An 11,883-nucleotide genomic window follows, 5' to 3' on the forward strand; every position below is an offset into this window, starting at 1 on the left:
AACAGACACACTTAAATACCAGGTCTTTCCTAAGACAGAACTTTCCTAGACATGCACTTTCACACTATTATACATTTCGAGTAACAAGAACAATTCTTTTCTGGTATGTAAGATCAGACAATGCTGCAAACACATAGCATACTAAGAATTTTCTTTTAGATCGTACAGCTTAGCATGCAAGAGCTCTACGAGCTCTAATATCAGTTTGTTGGAGTGGAAGACCCATGGAGAAAATATAATAGAGAAAATGACACGAGAGTTTAACGTGGTTCAGCAATTTGCCTACGTCCACAGCTGAAGAGCAACAATGATTATTTTACTATGATAAAAGAGAACTACAAGTGTTTCACTCACTTCCCAAAACCAAAGTACACCCAATTTCACTCTCACTCAAGTATTTCTCACACAATTAGAATAAGAGAACAAGAAGATATAATATGCACTAAGCTAAATATTTGATGTGTTTTACAATGACATGAAACACTCCTATTTATAGCCAAAGCTCTTGAAGATTATGTGGCCAAAGAGAAAAGAACATTAATGTTGGTTTCATCATAGTCACTTATTTTTACTTGGCTAAAAATTCTCTCTTTCTTTAGGATGATCTTTAGCCACTTCTTTTTTGTTTGGCTCAAGAAAGTTTTTTCATCATCTTTATCTTTTAGTCAATATTCAATAAAAAGTTAATAATGATTAGAGTAAATTACACTGACACCCTCTGAGTTTTAGTGAAATTATTAAGTTAAACAAAACATGATATATTATGTACACAAGTCTAAATAATATACAAATCAATGTATCTTTATTATTTTTTGTTACAAAATGCATAAACAATTCTAAAGAAATATTGTTTAAATCGCTCTTATAGTATATTGTAACGAACCAAAAATAATAATGAAATATTGACTCATATATTATTTGGACGTGTCTCCACAATATATCATGTTTTGTTTAACTTAATTGCATTTATCACATTTTTTGTTTAAAAGATTACACTTATTTTTTATGCAGGGCTGATCAGTGTAATTAAAGTATAAAATCTAGGGGAGGTTTGTGTAGGTGTAAAAAATGATGGGTGATTTATGTAATTTCACTAAAACTCAGGGGGTGTCAGTGTAACCTACTCTAATGATTAATATATGAATGGTGATAGTGAATGATATGTCAATAATGTAAAAACAATTACATTGTCCATATATATATATATATATATAAATCTTTTTACAATTATGCATCACTGTGGCCTTTCAATACTTTCATTAATTATTTATTTGATTGATCACGTATTTTAAGTATATTATATTCAGTTGCAAAATCTTATCTAAATTGTGGATTATAATCCATATTTATTTTATTTTCACTTATTTCGAGTTAAGCATGTCTTGTGCAGGTTTTATAATAAAGTGGCTCAATGAGAACATAATACATACTACAATTGAAAAACACACTCCAGTGATGTATGTCATCAACTCCATAAAACTAGTATCAGAATGTATTTTTACATTTAGACAAATGCCTATCATAATTTATTTTTAAACTCGGATGAATATATTCATCAAAATATATTTTTACATTTAGATTGATATATGTCATAAAAGTATTTTGTTTTAGGTGTGTTATGATAGTTTAAAAAAATGGTTTCAAAATGATAAAAAATGGCTCCAAAAAGAGTGACTAATTCTCTCATATTTAAAAAGTTAATATTTTGATTTCTAAGAGCGATATTATTAAAATGGGCAACATTATATCCCGAAAAAATTTACTTCCTTAAAGAGAATAATTAGTATGAAACTTTTTTTATGCAAGCCTAGATGATTGACGAAGTGGACCAGATATACGTTTAATTGGGCCGGGCTTATGAACATTAGTATATAAGGCGCTACAACCATTTCTCTCGCTACTCCGAAGGTCACTGAGTAAAGCCGCCATGGTACTAACAAATCCATCTTCATCTATTCTCATTTTTCATTATTACATCGTTTTTCAGATCTCTCATCACTTTTTGATTTTCAGGTGAAGTATTCAAGAGAGCCCGACAATTCCACCAAATGTAACTCCATTTTACGCAATTTGTTCCGTTTTATTCGTTTTCGTAATTAGTTTTTTGATATTTTTAGGTCATGATCTTAACATTTCATTCATTACTTTTTATATGTGCAGCTTGCAAGGCTAGAGGGGCTGACCTTAGAGTCCATTTTAAGGTACCTATTTCTCTCTAACTATTATTTTTATAATATAAAAATGAATTTACTGTGATGAATCCTCATGAAAAAATACAGTGTCTTGTTTTTACTCTTTGAGCATGTCCTTTGTTAATTTAACGGATGGAGTTAGTTTATTATCATTGTTTTTGGGGGAAATTTTGTATTGTCACTGATTCTAGGTTCAGTAAATGATGGAAAATGTTGATTTTTAGTTGCATTATTATATTTATGTGAAGTTAAGGCTGTTTTTTTGTGTGAATTTGTTGGGATATTAATAAGTTAGGATTATGTTGTGAAAATAGAGTGATTGAAATCCTGATGAAAAAAGCAGGGGTCTGTTGCCTTTGTGAACATGCCTCTCGTAACCTTCAGGGACATCATATTATTACCAATGTTATTGGGTGAACCTATGTTTTGTTTGTAACTGATGGTTCAGTAAACAATGGTACATTTCATTCAATATTTTGAACTTGTTGTTGTTGTAATGTTACACTAGCTGGCAACTGCAATTATGATTATGAATAGTTGATATAAAATGCCGATGTGATATGGTTATGAGAGCTACCAAAACCGCAATATTGCATATGTAATTGCAGTTGTGGTCATCATCATAGATCTTGTAAATGTAGTTACTTTGCTCGTGATGTGTATAACTTACATGGTTTACCTTGTTAATCAAATTTATTTGTGCAGTTGGTTGACTTTATGTTAGTTTTTTGTTTGCTTCAATTAGGAATCGGAATAAGAGAACTTAATTACTAAAACAATAATTGGAGTAAGATAACCTGATGAAAAAAGCAGGGGTCTGTTGCCTATGTGAACAGGCCTCTCATAACCTTCAGGGATATAATAACCATTGTTCTTGGGTGAACCTCTGCTCATTTTTTGTGACTGAAGGTTCAGTAAATGATGGAACATGCTTCTCAGTGGCATTTATGCATGAATCATGATTAACATGGTTTTATTTTTCTAGTGTCTTTTCTTTGTTGTTGATAGTGTTGTCCTCATCATCTGGTATGCTGGCTATTGTAGATCACACTGACTACTAAAAAAATGTACTTGCAAAAGCAATGCGTATTTCTGTAGTGTTGATTTAGTGACTGATTAAAAAAGGCATTGGTGCATTTTCACCAAATAGATAGCAATTATTTGATCCTTTTATTATAGAGCATTACTCGCTCTTAACTATCATTGATATGGCCGTCATCATTATCAGGTTGATGCATGTTTTCCTTTGTGAATGCAGTTCCTTCAATGATTAAATATTCAAGTATTGAATTTATTTTGTTCAAGTATCCCCATTATTTTCTTGTACTTAGAACCTTTTCAAACTTACCTTGCAGAACACTAGGGAGACAGCGTTTTCCATCAGGAAACTGCCCTTGGTGAAGGCTAAAAGGTACTTGGAGGATGTTCTTGCCCACAAGCAAGCCATTCCATTCCGTAGATTCTGTCGTGGTGTTGGGAGAACAGCCCAGGCAAAGAACAGACATTCTAATGGACAAGGACGCTGGCCTGTGAAATCAGCTAAATTCATTCTTGATTTGCTCAAGAATGCTGAGAGTAATGCTGAAGTAAGCCTCATATCTTTATTTGCTTTGATATGTCTAATTTATGCTGATTGTTTCCAAATATTTAACTGGTAATTGTTCCCTTTCAGGTGAAAGGGTTGGATGTCGATGCACTTTACATTTCTCACATCCAGGTCAATCAGGCACAGAGGCAAAGGCGTCGTACCTACCGTGCCCATGGAAGAATTAACCGTATGCTTCTGTTCTTGAATTTCCTTTTACCGGATATTATGTGGTGTTATTTTATTGATGAAGGTGGTTTTTGCAGCCTACATGTCATCTCCCTGCCACATTGAGCTTATACTATCTGAAAAGGAGGAACCTGTTAAGAAGGAGGTAATAATTGATCATCTGCTTTGTAGTTTATTATATTTTATTATATCTTTGATTTCTTCATAATCTATTTTTTCCTTTGCTGTTCTTGTAGCCTGAGTCTCAGTTAGCAACAAGCAAGAAGAAGTCCCAAGTTCTTCGAAGTGGTGCTTCATCTTAAATTTCTATTTTTATTCAAATTATTGGGGGCTCTATATCTCCTAGAATATGTTAAGGACAGAGTTTTGTTGCTTGTTATGTTTTTCCTTTATCGTTTGCTATGAGCATTTTCCTAGAAGAGACTTGAGAACCATGTTTTCTTCCATACTGTTTCAACTTAATTTTGGAATGAAAATACATTATGAAGATATTTCTTATTTTTTTGTTGTTGCCAGTGATATTGAGATAGTTCTTACGATTTTGTTGGTTTTTTATTTTTAGCTTTTGATCTTAGACTGCAAAGATGCAAAGTAATATATGTGAATGTTAGATCAGATTCAGTATATATGTATGTTAAGAAGGTAGAAATTGTCTTTAAAATTCGTGTCATAGAAATTATTTGGATAACTACTTCACCAGAAAACTCATGTTCATAGAATACATGGGGAGGCATGTCAATGGTGAAAACGGTAATACTTGTGAGGTGACACATAGACATAACATGAAGACATGATCCCATAAAAATAAAAGGATTGTATATGTATACATTGAAAGTGTAAGTGTTTTTTACACTATTAGTAAATTATTCACCATTGATTTGTAAACTATCATTGACTTTTGAGCAAAATTAATACAAATCAATGTTATATGATATGTTGACGGTGTAAAAAAATTTACATTGTCAATACACAGATTTTAACTTTAAAATAAAACAGATGTACTAAATCAAATATAAGCAACATGATAAAAAATCTAAATTGAGATATTTTTTCATCCATGCATTTACCTTTACTGATCAATTCACTTCTCAACAACTTCCAACCAAAGTTGCATTTAGGGTGAGTAATAAAGTCATCCTACATAGTTGAAATGCAAACAATTTTAATGTAAGATGTATATGTTTCAAGTATAGTTCAAGACATTCCTTGGTTGGGTGCTTAAATTCAATGGTGTTTCATATTCTGATTTTGTCATTCATATTGATGTCTATAATGGCTCTATGCCCTCTCAACCAGAGAAGTATCCTTCAGGAAAAGCTAGAGATCATTGGTTTCCATCTGAATTGGTGCTCTATATTGGGAGAATACATGTGTGAGAGACATATGTATGTGAAGAAAAGGGAGTCATAAGGTGGTATGATGGTGAAGAGGGTGGTCGTAAGGAATGGAGTGCAGGAGGTTGTGGGTTCGAGTCCCACCATCTACAAAAATGGGAGTTATAAGGATGGTTTGATGGTAGGGTGTAGGAGGTTGAGGGTGGAGTCTCAACTCACAATGGATACAATCATGTCCGAGTCAGAAACATCTAAGAAAAATGTCACTTTTATTTTACCTATGTTTTCAGGTATCATGTGATAGTACTTTTTATTTTTATGTTCAACCTTAGGAGATCTTCTTAAGCATAATCACAGAATCTTCTTAAAACATGCATTTGTTACTGTTTTATGAGCATGCTAAGATGTCTCATATTGAACTTCTTTAGAAATTATGAAAGATGTATTTGCAACTACACGTGTATCTTGACATAATTTTAATAAAGCTCTAGCTTGTGCTTCCAAATCTTATAAATTTCTGTCCAAAACCCTTCACTACTAACTGGTTAATGAGTTTAAATCTTGAAAATAGTAATTGTGAGAGTTCCTACACACCTACCATACTGAGACCGCTCCAATCCCCATGATTGTAAAGAATCTTTCCATTACACATCATGCATTTTGGTAAAGGCCTTTTATGATTAAAGGACTCTACAGACTACAATATAGTCTATTAGCTTTTTTTTTATCAATTCGAAAGAAGGAAGTGTTTCATTTGAACTGTTTTAGAATTTGAGAAAGTATTAACTGTTATTTGGTACTAGGAAGAACATAAAATTAATTGGTCAGGTGAGCGTATTGCGTATGTTATTGGTCCAATTTTCCTTTCAACAATAAATTAAATATATTTTCAATATGGAAAACTTTTAATCTAAAATTGCTAAAACTATCGAAAAATTCATTACATTTTATAACTTTTGGTCAAACCATAATTTTGACTTAAATTGTCAACAATTGTACAAATTCCAATATATATAGTTAGGAATTTATTGAAGTGAGAACAAGAGAAATGAGAATACTTAAATTAAATTATTAAATCTTATTTTTATATGAGAATTATTCTTATTTGATTAAATTAAATGAATATTTTATATTAATTATTCTCATTTATCATAATAACAATTATTCTTTACTTGTATATATTAAAACTTGATGTTAAATGGTTGAAGTAGGTCCAAAACAATTTTTGCAATGAGTTTATTTTTCCATTTTTTATGAATTATAACTAAATTAGAATAAGAAATTTGACTTCTCAATTCCATGAGCAATCAAACATTTGTTGGCGTGCCTTATTCAAGGTAGAGAGGGATATGACCTTCTTTATTCTATCGGAGATAAACAAAACTTTTTTTATTTTGAAGTGAATTTATAAGAAATTGAAAAGTAAGATTGCCCTATAAAGTTCAATTGGATCAGTATGAAATCTTTAGAATATACAGGTATTCATATATATGATGTAACGTTTAAAAAAATAACTTCCAATGCTCTTTATGTATATGGAAAATTTATTATGAGATTGTTATTTAAAACTTTAACGTTTGACCATATCACAGGAGTCTGTAAAATGGGTTGGCCCACCTGATCAAGCCCACCCAATAATTAAATGATTAGAGTTCTAAAAGTCTTCTTTAATAAATACTATGGTATTTTGTGTATTATAATAAAATATATTATGATATAAAGAGATAAATTATCTTATCCAATTATTAAAATCATGAGATGTGTTATATTTATTCATTTTCTACAAAACATATTTCTAAAATAAATAAAATAGTACATGTGTCATACTTTTATTAGTTAGATAAAATAAATTATCTTTTAATATGAGAAAATATTTTATTATTTTTATATACCGAATAGTGAGTTTTATATATTGTTATCGTATTATTAAAAAAATAATATAAATACAAATTTTTATAATAATATATATAAAATTTTACATTTTATCTTTAAAAACTTATATTATGTGTTATTTGTTATAATTCGTTAAAAATATACTTTAATTTTAATCAAAATCACAATCTCTATAAAAGAAATAAAACATACAAAACTCTTCTACTAACAATAATAAACCCCAAAAAAGTGTGTTTCTGCGTTTTGTTCAATCCACAACACTGTCACCCTCCTCTACGAAGCAGGTACGAAAATCCTAATTCCAGAACACTTTTTCGGAGAATTCGGGTTTTCATTGTTTCCTTAATTGATCTTTTCATATCTATATCTTTTTATCACTCTAATTGTGAATCGTTAATCTATTTTTCGATCATTTTTCTAACGAAAATCCTATCAATTTATAAACTGCCTCTTTTTCTTAATTTTAGCCATAGACCGGATCTGATGTTGCACTGATCTGAGATCTGTTTCATGTTTTATGCAATTTTGTATGGTAAGGCCCAAAAAAATCTGCACAAAAGCTGAAATTCAATATTTTTTGAGAAGCTATTTCTCAGCGGATATTAAAAAAAATCACTTTTATTTAAGCCTAAACAAATGTTCCTTTAATTATTGTTTAATGCATATTGCCTAGGAATACTCTAGGTTGTTGGTGGTATGGTCATGTTCTGATGTCACTTGTTTTTGGCTGTTACTCTGAAATCTGAATGAACAATGCAGTGTTTATTAGAATTTGCAAAGTGAGTGACACTGATGGTTCATCAAGGTGTCTGAAATCATTTTGAACCATATTAGTGTACAATTATGCCTCTTCTTGTGATCAGCATTAACTCTGAACTACATTTCACCTCACCTTTTATGAATTGTTTGTCTATGGACATGATTTATTTATGGTAGAACAATATGACATTTGATCCATGTAGCCGACTTCATGTAGTGGTAAAAGGACTCGGTTGTTGTTGTTTGGACTTCAGATAGTTCTATATCTATTATATGATAGATAGATTGGACCTTCATGTTCCTCTAAGCAGCTATTAGATTCAATTTAACTCCTTGGAAGACGTCAAGTTTTCATTGTAATTTATGAGTCTAATGGTGTAATCATAATTATCATATTTTGCATCTTAGCATAGCTTTTGAGCTTGATTTTTTTGTTTTCCCTTTATTTTTTCTGTTTTGTTAGATGGATTGGCAAGGACAAAAGCTAGCGGAGCAGCTAATGCAGATATTGCTGCTTGCATTTGCTGTGATTGCATTTGTAACTGGATATGTTCTAGCTTCTTTTCAATTGATGGTCCTCATATATGCTGGTGGTGTGGTTTTCACCTCTTTGGTGACTATCCCTAACTGGCCTTTCTTCAACCGCCATCCCCTTAAGTGGTTGGATCCCATTGAGGCAGAAAATCATCCTAAGCCACAACCTGCCGAGAAAGTAACTTCAAAGAAGAAACCAGTTAAGAAGTAGATTCTAAGATTAAGATTGATGCTTCGCCTGTAATTTGCATTGCATTGCATTGCTTTCCTTTCTTTTCCCCTTCAATGGATATTACAGTGTACTTCAGTTCTTAGACTATAACCATATACTTTTTGACTTTTAGATATTGCTTGTCTTGGTTAGCCATTTACCTTCTTTCATGTTTTTTAGTTTGATCTCTTTTAGATATTGATTACATATTAAGGACAGTGGAACATTTGTTTTCTCAATCCTCGTTGTTGATGGTGTTAGTGTGCCATTTTAATCATTCTCGTGACACTATAGCCAAATGATTTCATAAGCCTTCAAAATGTAATCTAACTAGAGTGATGAATTAATTTGTTGCACGGCTAAAATACCTAGCTGCATTATAGATGGTCATTCTAGTGTTATGGAATTCAGTCCTTTTTTATTTTAGGAAAAAAACATCTAAGAAATTGGTTATGGATTTTCAAGAAATTGGTTATTTTATCTTAAGCTGAAGGATTCTGTAACCTTCAGTGCATGCAGTTTGAACTGAGAATTGGTTATTTTATCTTAAGCTGAAGGATTCTGTAACCTTAAGCGGAAGGTTGTGTTCATGTTTTCCCGTCAACATCGAGTGTTTTTGGCTATAACCCAAAATGAACAATGCAATGTTCGTTAAGATTTACAAAGTGAGCCCTAGGAGGCTGTCTGAAATCATTTAGAACGATGTTAGTGTACAATTTTGCCTCTTAAGGTGCTCAAGCTGTGCACATACTGAGTCTTAACTACACTTCATCCTCAATTGGGTGCTTAATTCTGCTATTTGACTTTTAACTGCGATGCTTGATTAATTCATTGACCCTCAAGAGTTTTGCAGATCTCTTAATAGGGCCAGGTTGATGCATGAGGGGATTTATTACCCTTGAAAACATTTAATAGCATTTGATAGTGGTGTTAGAAGGGGACAAAACACTGCTTGTGGATTTTGTTATATCCTTGATATACTTTATAAATTGAACAGAATGGGATACTTTGAGGTTAGAATGTGATATTTTGACTCTACTAAAATTATAGTTAGAATGTTATAGTGTTGTGATTTTTGTAGATTGTTATTTGTGTATTGCCATAAGCCTACCCTCCAATAATCTTATAACCATTAAACTTTATTATTACTAGTGTGTTGACATGCATTGTCATGTCTGTCAACCCGTTTTCCTATCGTTTGTAATGTATAGTTTGTATTTTATAAATTCAAATATAATTTTTTGCCCTAAATTTACGGTTGAATTTATTCAATTGGTCTAATATTCAATTTTTTAAATACACTTTTAAAATAAGAATATAATAAGGATAAAATAAGAAAATAATATTATATGGTTTTTTGGTAGAAATAAAAAGATATTGAGGGCAAAATAGGAAAACACAAATTACACCATGATGGATGGTTATTTTGTGTTTTCCCTTTATTAATAGTATAGAAGTATAGATATAGATTAGACAAAAAATTAATTGCTTCTTAGAAAGCTCCATCTAGTGCATAACACTAATCATAGTATTTCAGGGAATATAATTCCTCACAGGCATTTTTGTCAAAAAGCTGAGTCCATAATAACTCAACATCTTCCTCTTCATATATACTGTGAAAACAAGTTTCTTTCATAAAACACTATTTCCAAGGTTGAAATTTCTGTTCTAGATGAACCAGATATCATGGTATTGTACTATGCTTGGTGCTGAAGGAAATAGAGCTTTAATATGGACCATTACCGTGGAAACTTGGACTATTACCACACAAAACTTCACATGATAATAACAAATTTCAACCGTTAAATTTTACTTTTGAAGTCTTAATAAATTTCAATTTATATTTATTTCTTATAAATAATTATGCATTTGTTATGAGTGTGATCCAATACTTTTCTTTCAAAAGTGATGTATTTTTTAGTTTAAATTTAACCGGTGATTATTTACTAAGTCACATTTCTGTCTTTCTTTAAAAGAAAACAATATTGGACCTCTCTAATATGTAGAGGATTCACATTCACGTGTTATGTAACAATAGTGTTATAAAACTTTTTATGAATGATCATAATGTAACTAATTTGAAAAATTAAAATAAAAAACAGTGAGAACCGGACCAGTTAGTCCGATCGGACTTGAAAACGACTTTGATTTGCAGTTTTAATCGAATGAGAGTTGAACTGCTTTGAACCAGGGAAATTTAGTCCGACCATGTTAAACCCAATTAAACTGGATTAACTCGGGAATAAACCGAACGGTTCACTTAAAAATAAGAAAAAATGGAACACTGCTTTAATATGTTGTTTTACTACGATCCAAAAAAGATGAAAATGTATTACTTCAATATAATTATACATAATTATTAATTATATAAAGTTTTACATTTATATATAACTATATATTTATAGATAAAAATATTAATTATGTACAAAATTAATCGGCCATACCAGACAGTTTAACCAGTTAAACCTAATATGAGACATCTCTCAATTTGACGCTAAGCTAGTTTCACAACATTCATAAAAATGGAACATAACCACATTTTTTTAATTTCAATTTGTTCTTATTTACTTCAAAATCTTCCATGTATATTTACACAGAAACAAAATATTAAATATTGGCTTATAAGAAAAAAGAGAATGATGTGGCCAAAAAAAAATGAGTGGCTATAGTGGAACCTTTTTTATAGTCAATGAGAAGAAGAGGTTGTGGTGAAGTATCTTTGTTTTTTGCCATACAATCCTCAAGGCTTTGGCTATAAATAGGAATGTTTCAAACCATTGTAAGACACACCAATATTCTAGCTTTAGTGCATATTTTCTATTCTTCTCTTGTTCTAATATTGTGAGGAATATTTTAGTGTTTAAGATATACTTGAGAGAGTAATATTGTGTGTACTTGGGTTTTGGGAAGTGAGTGAAACACTTGAGTGAACTTGTAATTCTCTTTTATCATAGTGATAATATCATTGTTGCTCTTCAACCGTGGACGTAGGCAAATTGCTGAACCATGTTAATTTCTCGGTGTCATTTTCTCTATTATAGTTTCTCCATGTGTCTTCCGCATCAACAAACTGGTATCAGAGCTCATAGAGCTCTTGCATGCTAAGTCGTACGATCTAAAAGAAAATTCTTAGTATGCTCTGTGTTTGCAGCATTGTCTGATCTTACACACCAGAAAATAATTGTT

The 11,883-nt window shown here is 31.0% G+C and overlaps 2 protein-coding genes across 4 annotated transcripts; both read left to right on the plus strand.

The window, feature by feature from the left end:
- Positions 1,870 to 4,477, plus strand: LOC109361446 (60S ribosomal protein L17-2-like). Its single transcript, XM_019606902.1, has 7 exons — positions 1,870 to 1,930; positions 2,014 to 2,050; positions 2,161 to 2,201; positions 3,548 to 3,778; positions 3,865 to 3,967; positions 4,044 to 4,111; positions 4,203 to 4,477. Exons 1-7 carry the CDS (start codon positions 1,928 to 1,930, stop codon positions 4,266 to 4,268), a joined length of 549 nt encoding a protein of 182 aa, XP_019462447.1. The 5' UTR covers positions 1,870 to 1,927; the 3' UTR covers positions 4,269 to 4,477.
- Positions 7,383 to 8,933, plus strand: LOC109361467 (probable signal peptidase complex subunit 1). Of its 3 annotated transcripts, none has more exons than XM_019606930.1 (2): positions 7,383 to 7,477; positions 8,416 to 8,933. In XM_019606930.1, the coding sequence occupies exon 2, from the start codon at positions 8,416 to 8,418 to the stop codon at positions 8,695 to 8,697; it is 282 nt and encodes a 93-aa protein (XP_019462475.1). In that variant the 5' UTR covers positions 7,383 to 7,477; the 3' UTR covers positions 8,698 to 8,933. The 3 variants fall into 3 exon arrangements, with proteins under 3 accessions (XP_019462475.1, XP_019462473.1, XP_019462474.1); XM_019606928.1 differs by lacking the exon at positions 7,383 to 7,477 and adding an exon at positions 7,696 to 7,725; XM_019606929.1 differs by lacking the exon at positions 7,383 to 7,477 and adding an exon at positions 8,301 to 8,327.

The sequence above is a fragment of the Lupinus angustifolius genome, chromosome LG12 (genome assembly GCF_001865875.1).
Source record: "Lupinus angustifolius cultivar Tanjil chromosome LG12, LupAngTanjil_v1.0, whole genome shotgun sequence".
Classification (NCBI taxonomy): Eukaryota; Viridiplantae; Streptophyta; class Magnoliopsida; order Fabales; family Fabaceae; genus Lupinus; species Lupinus angustifolius.

Excerpts from the sequence above, each read along its gene's own strand:
- LOC109361446 (XM_019606902.1), top strand. Across the intron at positions 2,202-3,547 it reads ACCTTAGAGTCCATTTTAAG|AACACTAGGGAGACAGCGTT; the intron begins GTACCTATTTCT and ends CTTACCTTGCAG. Across the intron at positions 4,112-4,202 it reads AGGAACCTGTTAAGAAGGAG|CCTGAGTCTCAGTTAGCAAC; the intron begins GTAATAATTGAT and ends CTGTTCTTGTAG.